Raw genomic sequence first — 13,324 nt, 5'->3', positions numbered from 1 at the left:
CCGGCCACCGTGGACGGCGGCACTGTCACCGACAACCGATGGCCGCCACGGTGGCCGATGGTTGGAGCCAGGCCGGAGTTGGTTTTGTTTGATAGAAAAAAAGAGGCTTTCGTTTTTTTTTAAAACAAAACGCTGAAATAATTTTTTTTGTCAAACTTGAACTTATATACCCATATGAAATGACGTCGTTTTGAAATTCAAGTTCAGATGCCAAACCGGCATCTTTTTAACGCAACCTGTGGCTCAACCCAATCCATCCCTTAGGATCCACGTGTTTTAACTTGGAGGGGATATTTATGCTTTCGATGATTCGACTTTTATGGCCCGTTGTAATTTAGTCATATTTCGTTTTTTCTTTTAATTTTACCCTATAATTTTATTTTATTTCATTTTAGCTCCCTAGGGAACGACTTCATTTTGGGGACAGGGAATAATTTTCCAGTTAGTCCCTGCACTTTCACGTGTGCTATATTTTAGTCCTTTTGGGAAATGGTGTACATAAAGACAAGAAATATTTTCCTATTCGGTCCCTATCTTTTTTAGCGCGTTGCACATTGATCCTTATCAGTCTATTTTTTATTATTTGCAATTTATGACCCCCTAATTTCATTTAAATTTCAATTAAATCCTTTGTTTATTTAATTTCAATTTTATATTGTTTATTTATTTTAATTTTACCCTATAATTTTATTTTATTTCATTTTAACACAATGAGGAACAACTTCGTTTTGGGGACAAGAAATAATTTCCCAATTGGTCCTCGCACTTTCACGTGTGCTATATTTTAGTCCTTTTGGGAAATGGTGTACATAAAGACAAGAGATATTTTCCTATTCGATCCCTATCCTTTTTAGCGCGTTGCACATTGATCCTTATCAATCTATTTTTTATTATTTTTGCAATTTATGACCCCCTAATTTCGTTTAGATTTCAATTAAATCCTGTCTATTTAATTTCAATTTTATATTGTTTATTTATTTATTTATTTATTACTTCTTCTTTTTTTACACTTAAAAATTAAATTGTTTATACCCTCTTATTTGTGCATTTGTTATTTATTGTCGTTATTATTTAATTTTTTTTGTCTTGTGTACTTGTTACTTTATTATTATTTTATTATTTTTAATATTTTCATGTCATGTGAAAAAAACTCTCTGCAAACCAAGAGTGCTTTCTAAATAGTCCTAAAAAAAGCAGTAACTACTGTAGCTTGGGATGGAAGACAGCGGTGGCGATGACAGGGAGAGGAGAGATGAGATCTCTCTACTGGTAGAAGAACTCATCCAATTATCAGTTAAGTGGTCGATGGTACCGAATGCAAAACCTACCCTTATATGTTCAATATGGACAAAAAAGCCCTACAATCTAAAAAGCCTTTAGGGTGCAGATGAAAAGCACATGGAAAACTAAGAAAAAATTCGAGGTTCAATTGGCAGGTCAGAATCTTTTTTTAATTGTGTTGATTTAGAAGAAAATTAGGAAACAATTATGGAGGGACGTCCATGGTTGTTTAGGAAATACCTAGTTTTATTTGATCGGCTAAGTAAACCGATAGAGAGAAATCAAATCCGAATAGGCTCGTGTCTACCGAAATTCGAAAAAAAAATTTGGTGCATGCCATTGGTGTTACTTTTGAAGGAGTAATTAGATCTGAAATTATTAATGATTTATGTCGGTTAAGAATAAACCTGGATGTGCAGAAACCTCTTTGAAGAGGTCTTTTTGTTTCAAGCAATAATAGCTTTAAATCGTGGATTTCTTTTAAACATGAGAAGTTACCGATTTTTTGCTTTGGATGTGGAAGAATGGGACATAGCATCAACGATTTTCTTGTGCTAGATCCTACAGAAATAATTAAAATTAAAGACGATCCACCATATACTGCAGCACTAACAGCTGAATCAAATTTAATTGGAAAGGAGTATAAAATTAAATGCTTTCCCAAAGAAGACGGGGGTTCAATGCTCTTATATAGGGAACTTGGAAATAATGCATAATGGAATTAATAGATCTACTGAAGGAAATACGCATAAGGGACCAAAAGATAGACTTCAAGTGATGGGTTTGGAGGCAATATTAAAGAATCAAAAGGAAGGCTATACTATGATGCAAACTGGTGAGGAAAATAATAGATCTAGTAAGCTAGGGAAAAATTCAACTATAATGAAGAAATCAAGCTGAAAAAGAATAGCTCCAGGGATTTTGGTAGATAAAATAAAGGATGAAAGCATTATAGGGAAGTGAAAATTTCCAGATTTTGATGAAGGTGATAACATCGCAGAATTTTCATACGAAGATGGAGTAAAAAGATTAAAACAAGGAGGAGTAATTGATCGAGCAGAAGTTCCTATAGGTATGATGAATGAAGCTTTGGAACAAAATGATGTTCCCAACAGTTTTGGATCGACGGCTGCCAAATGGCAAGTCGACCGGGCACAATGAAAATTTTACGTTGGAATGTCTGTGGGTTAGGGAGTCCATGGTCTGTACGGAGGCTGCAACATTTGTTAAAGCAGCATAATCCCCATATGGTCTTCTTAATAGAGACTAAAATTGATAAAAAATACATATGGAACAGGTTAGAAGAAGGTGTTGATTTCTAAATGGGATTGACATTGAAGTTGAAGGGTCTCGTGGTGGACTGTGTTTAGTATGGAAAGGAGATATCACGGTTAATTTGAAAAGTTTCTCCAAGAATCACATTGATGTAATGATAAAAGAGGATTCTATTAAAGAAGATTGGCGGTTTACAGGGTTTTATGGTTCACCTTATTCGAACAAGAAGAATTTTTCATGGAATCTACTAAGAAAATTGTGGCAAGAACAAAACTATCATTGGCTAGTAAACGGTGATTTTAACAAGATTATGTACTCCTTTGAAAAAAGAGGAGGAATTCAAAGAGATCAAAGGAGAATGGAAGGCTTTCAAAAGGTTTTAGAGAAACGCCGACTAATGGATATAAGATGCTCGGGGGTTTGGTTCACATGGGAAAGGGGGAACTTGCCAGAAAAAACATAAAAGAGAGACATGATAGGGGAGTTGCAAACGAAAAGTGGATAAATTTTTTTTCGTTGGGAAGTATTCAACATTTACCTTATTCAATGTCGAATCATTGTCCTCTCCTTTTAAATACAAATAGTGGAATCATGTACACAAGGAGTCCAAAATTTAAATTTGAGGCATGGTGGACCATGGAGGAATCTTTTGAACAAGAAATAAAGCTTTCATGGGAATCATCAAAAAGCACGTTAATAAAGAAAATTGAATATTTGCAGGTTTGCTTAAAGAGATGGGCAACCACAATCAAAAGAGGCAGAAAGGGACTAAAAAAAAAGTTAACAAGGAACTTGCAATTCTGTTAGGAAAAGAAAGGGATGATGAAACAATGGTTAAAACTATTAATACTAAAATTCATCTTAATATGGAGATTGATAAAGATGAAATGTACTGGGAACAAAGGGCAAGAGCAAATTGACTTCAGCTTGGGGATAAAAATTCAGCTTTTTTTCATAAATGCGCCTCAATTCATAGACGATCTAATATGATTTAAAGGCTATAATTGGATGACGGAAGGGAAATCACTGACGATTCAGAGATTAAAAAGGCTGCTACTTCGTTCTTTTAGGAGCTTTTCACAACAAATGGAGTTGAAGATCCATCTCATCTTCTTAAGGGTATTGAAAACAAAATTTCTACAGAGGTGAATTCAACTTTAGTATCTCCTTTTACGGTAGAAGAAGTTCTGACAACTTTCAAAAGAATGGGGCCTAATGGCTTTCCATTTTTCAATGATACTAGCACATAATAGGTAAAGATGATGAAAAGTATTGCTTAGGCATCCTAAATAGGGACCATAATTTTGACTCTCTAAATATGACAGAAATAGTGCTCATTCCAAAAGTCCAAAGTCCCACAAAATTAGTTACCTTTAGACCTATTAGTTTGTGCACCGTCATATATAAAATTGTGGCAAAAACAATAGCAAATCGTTTACAAGAAGTTATTTGTAGCTGCATTAATAAAGCACAAAGTGCTTTTGTACCAATGAGACTTATTCGTGATAATGTACTTTTAGCATACGAAATTCTGCACGTTTCGGCAAAAGCAAACAAGAAAAAAGGATATATAGCAATAAAACTAGATATCAGTAAAGCTTATGATAGAGTAGAGTGGAATTTTTCATAAGTAATGTTACAGATGGGATTCGCAAATGGGGTGAGATTAATTTTGAAATGCATTACCACAGTCTCTTATGCAGCAAATATCAATGGAAGGAGGGGAAGAACTTTTCAACCTGCTAAGAGGCTTAGACAATGCGATCCCTTTAGTCCGTTTCTTTTTCTAATATGCAGCAAAGGACTTTCATTATTGATAAGATTAGCAATGGGAGAGGGTTTGATAAAAGGTGCAAAGGCAAGCAAAAGCGGGCCAAAGATATCTCACCTACTTTTTGCGAATGATTGCATTTTGTTTAGTGAAGCAACAATCAGGGGTGCGATAATTTTGAAAGGGATTCTCAAGGATTATGAAAGTTGTTCAGGGCAATGTGTGACTTTAATAAATCAACTATCTTCTATAGCTCGAATACAACAGAAGATAAAAAAAAAAAAGAAGTCTCGACACTGCTAGGAAGAAGAAGCTCAACAAATCTTGAAAAATATTTAGGTCTCCATAATGTTGTAGGCAGACGAAAAAAAAACTTTTCAGAATTTAAAAAAAAAAGGGTCTCTATTCAAATTGAAAACTGGAGCACTAGGTTTCTATCGCAAGGGGGAAAGGTCTTCATTAAATCAATACTACAGGCAATTCCTACTTATCGGTCTTGCTTTCTTTTACCAAATTCATTATGTGGAGAGATTGAAAATATTTGTGCTAGATTTTGGTGGCAGAAAGGCCATGGAAAAAGGGGAATACATTAGTGCCAGTGGAAACATTTGTGTCACCCTAAAGAGGAAGGCAGAATGGAGTTTAGAAGTATGGGCCAATTTAATATTGCATTACTAGCAAAACAAGGATGGAGATTCATAAATTACCCAAATTCGTTAGTTGCACAAGTACTTAAAGCGAAATATTTTCCATAAGATGGTTTTTTAAACTCGCGATTTGGAAATAACAGCTCTTTTGTATGGAGTATATTGGGTATTTTGGAAGAAGGATATTGCTGGCAGGTAGGTTAAGGCACGAGCATTTCAGTTCATGACAATTGGATTCCAGATTCAAGAAATTTTAGACTATCGTCAAGTAATTTTAATTTCCCAGATTTTAAAGTTGCTGAGTTAATTGATTCCAACGAAAGGAAGTGGAAGAGAGAGCTAGTTGTCAATACCTTTCCAGAAGTAGAAGCTGGAAAAATCCTTAGCATCCCGTTGGCGCAAGAACCTCATGCTGATATCCTGACGTGGAGCGGGGAACTTTCGAGAGAATATTCAGTTCGAAGTGCCTACAAACTACTACAAAATTCTAATCCTAGAGCTTACGCTTTACAAACCGACTATAAGTATTTTACAAAAAATTTTGGCTCCTAGATCTACCTACCAAAATTAAAGTTACAATTTGGAAAATCTCATGGAACTATTTGCCCACACGGGCTAACATGGTATACAGAAGACTAATAAACAGTTTCGCATGCCCCCGTTGTGGTGAAGGAGCAGAAACAATGGACCACCTCTTCCGCGAATGTCCTGTATCAGCATTAGTTTGGAGAGCGTTATCAACCTCGAATTTTATACAGTAATCTAATATAGCATTCGAACAGCGGTTTACCAGGGTTTTCGCTCAACATCCTTCCAGTCTCTGCAGAATATTTTGCTGCGCACTATTGGCCATCTGGGGAGACTGGAATGCTCGTATTCATAAAAAAAACAAACAAATCTGGTCAGGAGATAGCAAAATTTGTCCACAACTATATATCAGAGTTAAATGGCGTTGGACAAAGAACACCCAAAGGTTTAAAGGAGGAAATAAAATGAAAATGCCCACAATGTCAAACAGTAAAAGTTAATTTCGATGGAGCCTACGACGAGAGGAATCAACAGTCGGCATCTAGAGTTGTTGTCAGAGACAGTGCAAGGCTCGTCCTCCTATCATGCTCAGAGATTCATTAAAGAGTGCCCTCAGCCTTCGCTGCTGAAGCCCTTGCTTGCCTTAAAGCAACCCAGTTAGGAATCGACATGCAATGGCCAGAAATAATCATTGAGGGTGATTCTTTATCAATAATAAAGAAATGCAAGGCTAAAGGGTATGATAAATCGCAGATAGGGGCTTATATCCATGACATTCATCAGTTAAAGACTAGATCCAAGAATTTAAGGTTCGAATATACCCCAAGAATAGCAAATTTTTTAGCCCATATTTTAGCAACAGAAACTTTGAAGAGGAAGGAGGAGACGTACCTGGTTGAGAATGTCCCTGGATATGCCAAAAACCACATGGAAAATGACAGTATGAGAGAACCGGATTGAATAAGAAAGGAGATAGAGAGAAAGTAAGGAAGTTTAAAGATGAACAGTTCAAAAGTCATGAGGATTAAAGCTTCCTTTGGAAACGGTGGCCATTAAAATTGAAATGACAAAATGATGGAAAGACAGGCGTTAGAATTTTTCTGATTGGGCATTAAGTTGGTGGCATTATTACACTTCTAGAATTTTCTGTTTATTTTTAGTAGCTAAGATATTTTTATTTACGGGCCATTTTGAGTGTTGGGCCTTCAGTATTGTTTTATATTTTAATTGTTATATAAGCCCAATCTGATTATTATTTCTAAAAAAAAAATATTTTCATTTTATTTATCTTTTTAAGTATATGCATTTCCCATATTCATTTTTATTTTAAGTTACTCTATCATTTTAAATACACATCGTTTTAAATATTATATTTGTTATTATTCAAAAAAGATATTTTTAAAAATAGACAATGTTTCGTATTTAAAAATTCGAGAAGTCATACCTTAACTTACGAGGTTTCGATTTTTCCGTTGAACCTAAATGGTCGAATATCCTTTTAAAATTAAAATACATGAGATTTAAATAAAAAATAAAAAGACAAGCTTATTCTCAAGGATTTGAGGTGTCGTATCTTAACTTACGGAATGTGACATTTTGTTACCTCGAGATGAAAGGGTCTTTAACATAGTTTCGATTTATTCAAACAATTTTTAAGTAAAAATAACATTAATACAAAGAGGGATTGTATTTTAAACTCTTTTCAAGTTTTCAACTTTTGACACTAAAATATTAATTAATCAACTAGGTACCAATTTTGGGCATTACGAATGTGCTAATCCTTCCTCGTGCGCAATCGACTCTCAAACTCATTTCTCAAAGTTTATAGACCAAAAATTGTTGTTTTAGTAAATTAAATTGTTTATTAAAACAATCAAATTACGAAGTGACCTAATCACACTTTATAAAAAAATAATTGGTGGCGAATTCTATTTTTATTTTTATTTTTTTCGATTTCAAAAAAATAGTTTCCACAATACTAAAGTCAAAAAAACCAAATAATAATAGAAAGAACCAAATAAGGAACAATACTAAAAATAATAATATAATAGGAATAATCAATAACAGTAATAATAGTGCAAAGAAAATAGGTAACGACTTACTTGAAAATGAAACTAAAAGCTCGACTTACTTGAAAATGAAACTAAAAGCTTGAAAACCTTTAATGGCGTCCTCCCCTTTTTGATTTTTTCTTTTTTGGATGGTTGGGGAAGATGATAAATCCCCTCTCTGTCCACCAACTTCATATTTATACATAGATTAAGTCTTTAATTAGTTAATTAATTATGTTTTAATTTTAATTAACTTTAATTTATTTAATTAATTCACCATTATCATTACCATTCAATAACTTTTATTTATGCATGGTCTAATTGCTATTTTGGATATTTATTTAATTACAATTTAAGTCCTCAAGCTATTTCCTAATAAAGTAATTTATAGTGATTAGACTTTACAATTTGGGCTAAATTGATCATAAAAATTTAATTCTCCTATATAACAACTCCGTAAATATCCTTATTTAATATTTACAAACTTGGTTTACGAAAACGAGGTCCCAAAACTGTAATTTCCTATACCACTGGAAATTGTGCCGTTACAAAGAAAATGCGTAAAATTTATTTTATAGGGACAAATCTTAAAATTATACATGAACTTTGATTCAATGTGCAATTTGATATAAAAACTTTGATTTGGTACAATTATACACATCAAATTTTGACTCTGATTTAAATGTATACATAAAACTTTAATTTTAATTTAATTATGCACATTTAAAAAAATAAATACTCCAATTAATTTTTATATCGGATAAACATAATTATTTGTATATGCAATATATAAACATAAAGCGATGATATATCAATAATTGTGTGAATAGTTTGTAAAAATTAGATCAAATCAAAATTTCATATATAAAATTACTCACAAATTTCTTGATTTTTGAAAGTGAAAAATCAAAAGAAAATGAGTTTTTAAAAGAAAAGATTTAGGAAATATTTAAACCAAAGACAACTTATCTCCATAATTTAATTTGATTTTAATATTCACAAATGTGCATTTGGAATTTGGATTGAAATTTATAAAACATTTTGGAGGATTGGTTTGATTGATATTCAAAGAAAAATATGTGTGTTTCTTTTGAAAGAGAAAATTACCTCTTAAATTTATATCAAATTAATAAATAAATAAAAGGCAGTTGGGTAAACTAAATGTAAAATTATATGCATTTTAATATTGCATCGATCAAAATCATAGTATTATTATATTGTACAAATTAAAAGACCAATTAGAAAACTAATAAATAGATTAATAGGGACGTTCACCAACAATGTTCCCTGGAGGATCATAGTTGCAGGTGACGAACCACCAGCCACTGCTGCACTTAACTCTAGCACACCCCAGGCGGGTTGAATTTCGCCAAACCACCTGCGTATAATGCAAACACTCTCCACCAACACATTGATTGGCGTCGTAGTTGTAGTGAGGCTTCTCGTCCACCCACAATGTCACTGCTTCCGCACCACTTAAGGCGTAGGAGGCTTCCGCAAGGTTCTCACCATAGGGTCCAGTTGAATGAATCAAATCACAGTCTGCAATCCTTTTACTAGCATATTGCTGTGCATAGGCAGCGACAGTGGCATCCCAAGTCATTGGTCCAACCCCAACCTCTGCACGAGCTGCATTATGGACGTTAAGGTAATCTTCATTAGAGGGGTTTTGGGCAAGGGATACACAAGCAAGAGTGAAAGCCATTAGGCAAATAGCTACTGAAAATTGGGATCCCATTTCCCAATCTGTCTTTGGAAAAGCCCAGTACTGCTGATTGCAATTTTTAAATAAGACATGTGGTTTATAAAAGGACAGTTTTAATATTAGTTTATGAAATGTTTATTACTTTCCATTAGAGGATGCGTAATATCAGACCTTGATTATAAAAGGTTTAAATATCTTATTATAAAAAAGGATTAATTATCTTAATAATGCATAACTTACCATATATATATATTTGAAAGAATTACCATGTATATTGATGTACTATATCTTTTTTTTTGTTTAGGTTCTAATTATATTTGTTCTTTTTTACGCTTTTTAAATTTACTTATAATATTTCTTCAACTCATAAATAGAAGGATAATGCATCTTAGCATACTCGAACCCACTTCTTCCTGCATTAGCAATAACACTCATATTAATCGAATTAAAACTCAATCGGCTATCTCCACAAATTCTAATTTCCCTGACCACAAAAAAAACTCATTTTATAGCATCTATAAGCGTTGGTAAAAAAATAAGAAAAAAAATTTACTATAAATTTCACCAACAGTCCTTTAACCATCGATTGACCACAAGTGCCTGTAGGCTGTAAAATGTTAGTATTTGCCCATAAAAATTTTCATTTTAACTCTTGTAACATACTTTTCAAGATATTTTGAAGTACCAATAAAAATTATATTTAAATTTAAATGTTAATATACATATATTTATAGAAAAATTTTGAAACATTTATAAATGTTGCTAAAAATTATATTTACATGCTATTTTCATAATTCCACCATTGTTATTTGCTTTATCCGAAAAAGAAAAAAAAATACTTAAACAATAAATGTACCATGATATTTAAACATGTAAATATTCATAACAAAGTTGTATGGAAGATAACATACAAGAGAAGAAGAATAAAACTAACAACATCCAAGCTGAGATTACAAGAAAATAAAGGTTGTTGCAAAATACAAAATTTGAGTTGTTTTTTTTTTAAACAAAATTTGAGTTTTAAGCATTATGAAGAACATTCTAGCCATGTGAAAAGCTTTCATCCTTAGTTATTTGTTTGTATTAACACATTCAAATAAAATTTAATATGATTAAGATTTAAAGATGATCAATTGGAAATAGATATATTTAAGTCATATTGTATATAATTTTTATGTTACACATTTATATTTGATATATATAGTTTATTTGTGTTAATATACGTGATCAGTGATGAATTTAATTATGATATATGTAAAAGAAGTCTTCTTAGTTCTATGTCAACGTGGCTAATAGATGCGATTATTCAGGATACCTTCTAATTATAATAGTAAATTTTTGAGTTCGTAAGCTTATGATAAGATACAATTATAAGGTGATAAGTGTATATATATATGTAGTCAAAGTGGGGGATATTTGGATATTTTATGTACATAACATATGTAATAAGTAATAATTGTATGTATTTTACTATCATAAAAATGTTAGTTTAAATTAAAGTGATCTAATGTAGTTAAGGTTAATTGGGCTTAAGATATTTAATAAATTATAGGTAACTAATTTCTAATTGATGATGAGTTAATTATACATTAAAGTTAATATGCAAAAGTTACATATTAAGGTTATGGTTCTCAAATTATAGGTAACTTTTCTGATATCTCATCTTAAAAAAAGAGGGAGTCACCTCTAAAATTGTGTGCTAATTCAAAAGATCAAAACCATTAAACTTGAAGATTTCAATGTATTGATGGATTCAAGTAAGTTTTCACATTTTGTTTTTGTTTTTAATGATTTGACATGACATATTCTAATTTATCAAATTTTATTAAAAAAATTATGACTCTAACATGCTATTAATGTTAGAGTAAGGGTATAAATGAGATATTGGCATTTGTAAGCTATTTGAGTCTAATTTGAGAAGAACTTGAACATGATTTGGTAATTGTTGAGCCAAGCTCGAACTATCATTTGAACTGAAAAATACTCAACTCAAGCTATCATTTCAGCTAAATGATACTTGGCTCAAGCAACTTGGGAGCCTTATCAATCATTTTATTTTAATATATTATTAAATTATATTATTTCCATTGATATCTATTATTAAAATTAAGCTTATTTATTGAGCCAAGCTTGAGTATTAATAATACAAGCTTAATCAAATACAAATTCAAGCTTAAATATGAAGAATGATATACAAACTTAACTAAGTTTGACCACTAAAAGCTTAATTATATTTCCAACTAAACTCGAACTTTAAAAATAAATATTTGATTGAACTTGAATTTAGTATCAAATTCTAAATTTCGAGTCGAGCTTGGGGACTTGCAAACCAAGTGTCGCCAACTCGTGATTTCCTTAGCTCCCGTGGCATGCAAGTTGTGAATACTTGCCCTGACTGCAACCTCTAATTGGAGACACATTCTCAGACATTGCTGCCCCTCATCCTCTTTATGGACTAAACTTGGAATACCGCAGTCCATCAAAGGCTGCTTCTTCAGTGTTCCCTTTTCTGATTGGTGTGGGCCAGCGCAATTTCGAAAAGTTTGATGTTTTCTGATTGAAGTTGTGGAGTGTTGCAAAATTTAACTAGGCAAGTACAATACAAGAAATAAGTTTAATTATCAAAAAGAAGGAAAGAAAAATCATTAAATAAAAATACTTACTATAAACTAAAAGAATTATATAAAAAATAAAAAAAATAAAAGAATGATTCAACCTTCACTTGAATACTAAAAAAACTTATACATTTCCGCTTTAACTACTATAAATTATAAAAGTTTAATAAATATAATTAAAATACCCTAAAAAATTTTAGGGTTACAGGAAAATGAATTCTTGATAATTATGATAATTATATAGACATCCATTTTACAACAATACCAAAATTTTACATGAGTTTTGGTACATATAGCCATTCATATTTTTAATTCCTCTTTCTTCTATAACTTACAAGGAATGAAAGAGCAGAAGAAGTAGAACAGTGATGCTTAATAAGGACGCTGACCCTCAACATTTCCAACAGTATCATAACTACAAATAACGAAAACCAACCCGTTTGCACATTTGGCTCTAGCACACCCAAGGTTAACCGATTTGCTCCAAACAACCTGAGTATAGTGTAGGCAATCATCACCGCCGACTGGAATTGTGGTCATAGTCAGGCTTCTCACTAGCCCACATTTTTACGGCGTCGACGCCATCAAGGTTACTATGGCCCTCAGCAGGGTTTTCAGCGTAGGGTCCATATGAAGGCTCCATCTTGCAATCACCGATCCTTTTATTGGCATAATTTTGAGCGTAGGAAGCCAAGGTTTGGTTCCAAACGAGCGGATCTACCCCAGCCTTGGCTCGAGTCACATTATGCGCATTCACGAAATCTTGTAGAGAAATTTGGGCTCGCGAAAAATGAGATACACTTCAGGCCATTAAGCATATAGCGACTAAATGCTTGGTGAACCACATTTTGAATAGTTTGTAGGCTAAAGAAACAGAACAGTTTTTCTACTTTTTTTAGTGCTTTTTGATGTTTTGTTTATTTTATAATTTATAATGTAAAATGAGTGATGGCTTACGGTTTTATAGACAATATCTGTAGAAAGAAATAGGTTAAAAGGAGTTGAAACAACATGAATGTGTGATCGAAATAAAATTTGATTTTTCTCCGTAAATATTGCCATGATTAGGGCAATATAATATAGAAAAATAGATTTAGAGAGGGTGAAATAGAAATATCAATATATAGGTAATAAAAACTACTTTTCATATCAAAAACTTCAAAATATATTTTAAGTTTAAAATTATATGTAATATTTATTTTATATAATCTTAAATTTAATCTTTGGATAACCTCTGCCCGTTCTTAACAGAAAAAAAAATCAAGACAATACGAAGTTAAAGGGATTGAACCGTTGCTTCTCATCTCTACATCTAAGGGGTTGGGGCTCGGCCCCTCCCCAAAACGAGAAATTATATTTTTAGCATTTTAAAATTTGTAAAATTTTAAGTTAGTATACAATAAAATTATATTTGTATCCCTAACAATCATAAAATTTTTATTTAACCTTTT

General features: G+C 32.1%; 1 protein-coding gene and 1 pseudogene across 1 annotated transcript; both read right to left on the bottom strand.

The window, feature by feature from the left end:
- Window positions 1-8,759: 8,759 nt before the first annotated feature.
- On the bottom strand, window positions 8,760-9,291 carry LOC107925418 (basic form of pathogenesis-related protein 1). The gene has a single exon (XM_016856082.2). The coding sequence runs from the start codon at window positions 9,289-9,291 to the stop codon at window positions 8,812-8,814; it is 480 nt and encodes a 159-aa protein (XP_016711571.1). The 3' UTR covers window positions 8,760-8,811.
- Window positions 9,292-12,011: 2,720 nt separating this feature from the next.
- LOC107925419 (basic form of pathogenesis-related protein 1-like) lies at window positions 12,012-13,177 on the bottom strand (annotated as a pseudogene).
- Between the last annotated feature and the right edge of the window lie 147 nt (window positions 13,178-13,324).

The sequence above is a fragment of the Gossypium hirsutum genome, chromosome A01 (assembly GCF_007990345.1).
Source record: "Gossypium hirsutum isolate 1008001.06 chromosome A01, Gossypium_hirsutum_v2.1, whole genome shotgun sequence".
NCBI classification, from domain to species: Eukaryota; Viridiplantae; Streptophyta; class Magnoliopsida; order Malvales; family Malvaceae; genus Gossypium; species Gossypium hirsutum.
Note: the sequence above shows the minus strand (reverse complement) of the source record. Positions and strands in the feature narration are given on the sequence as shown.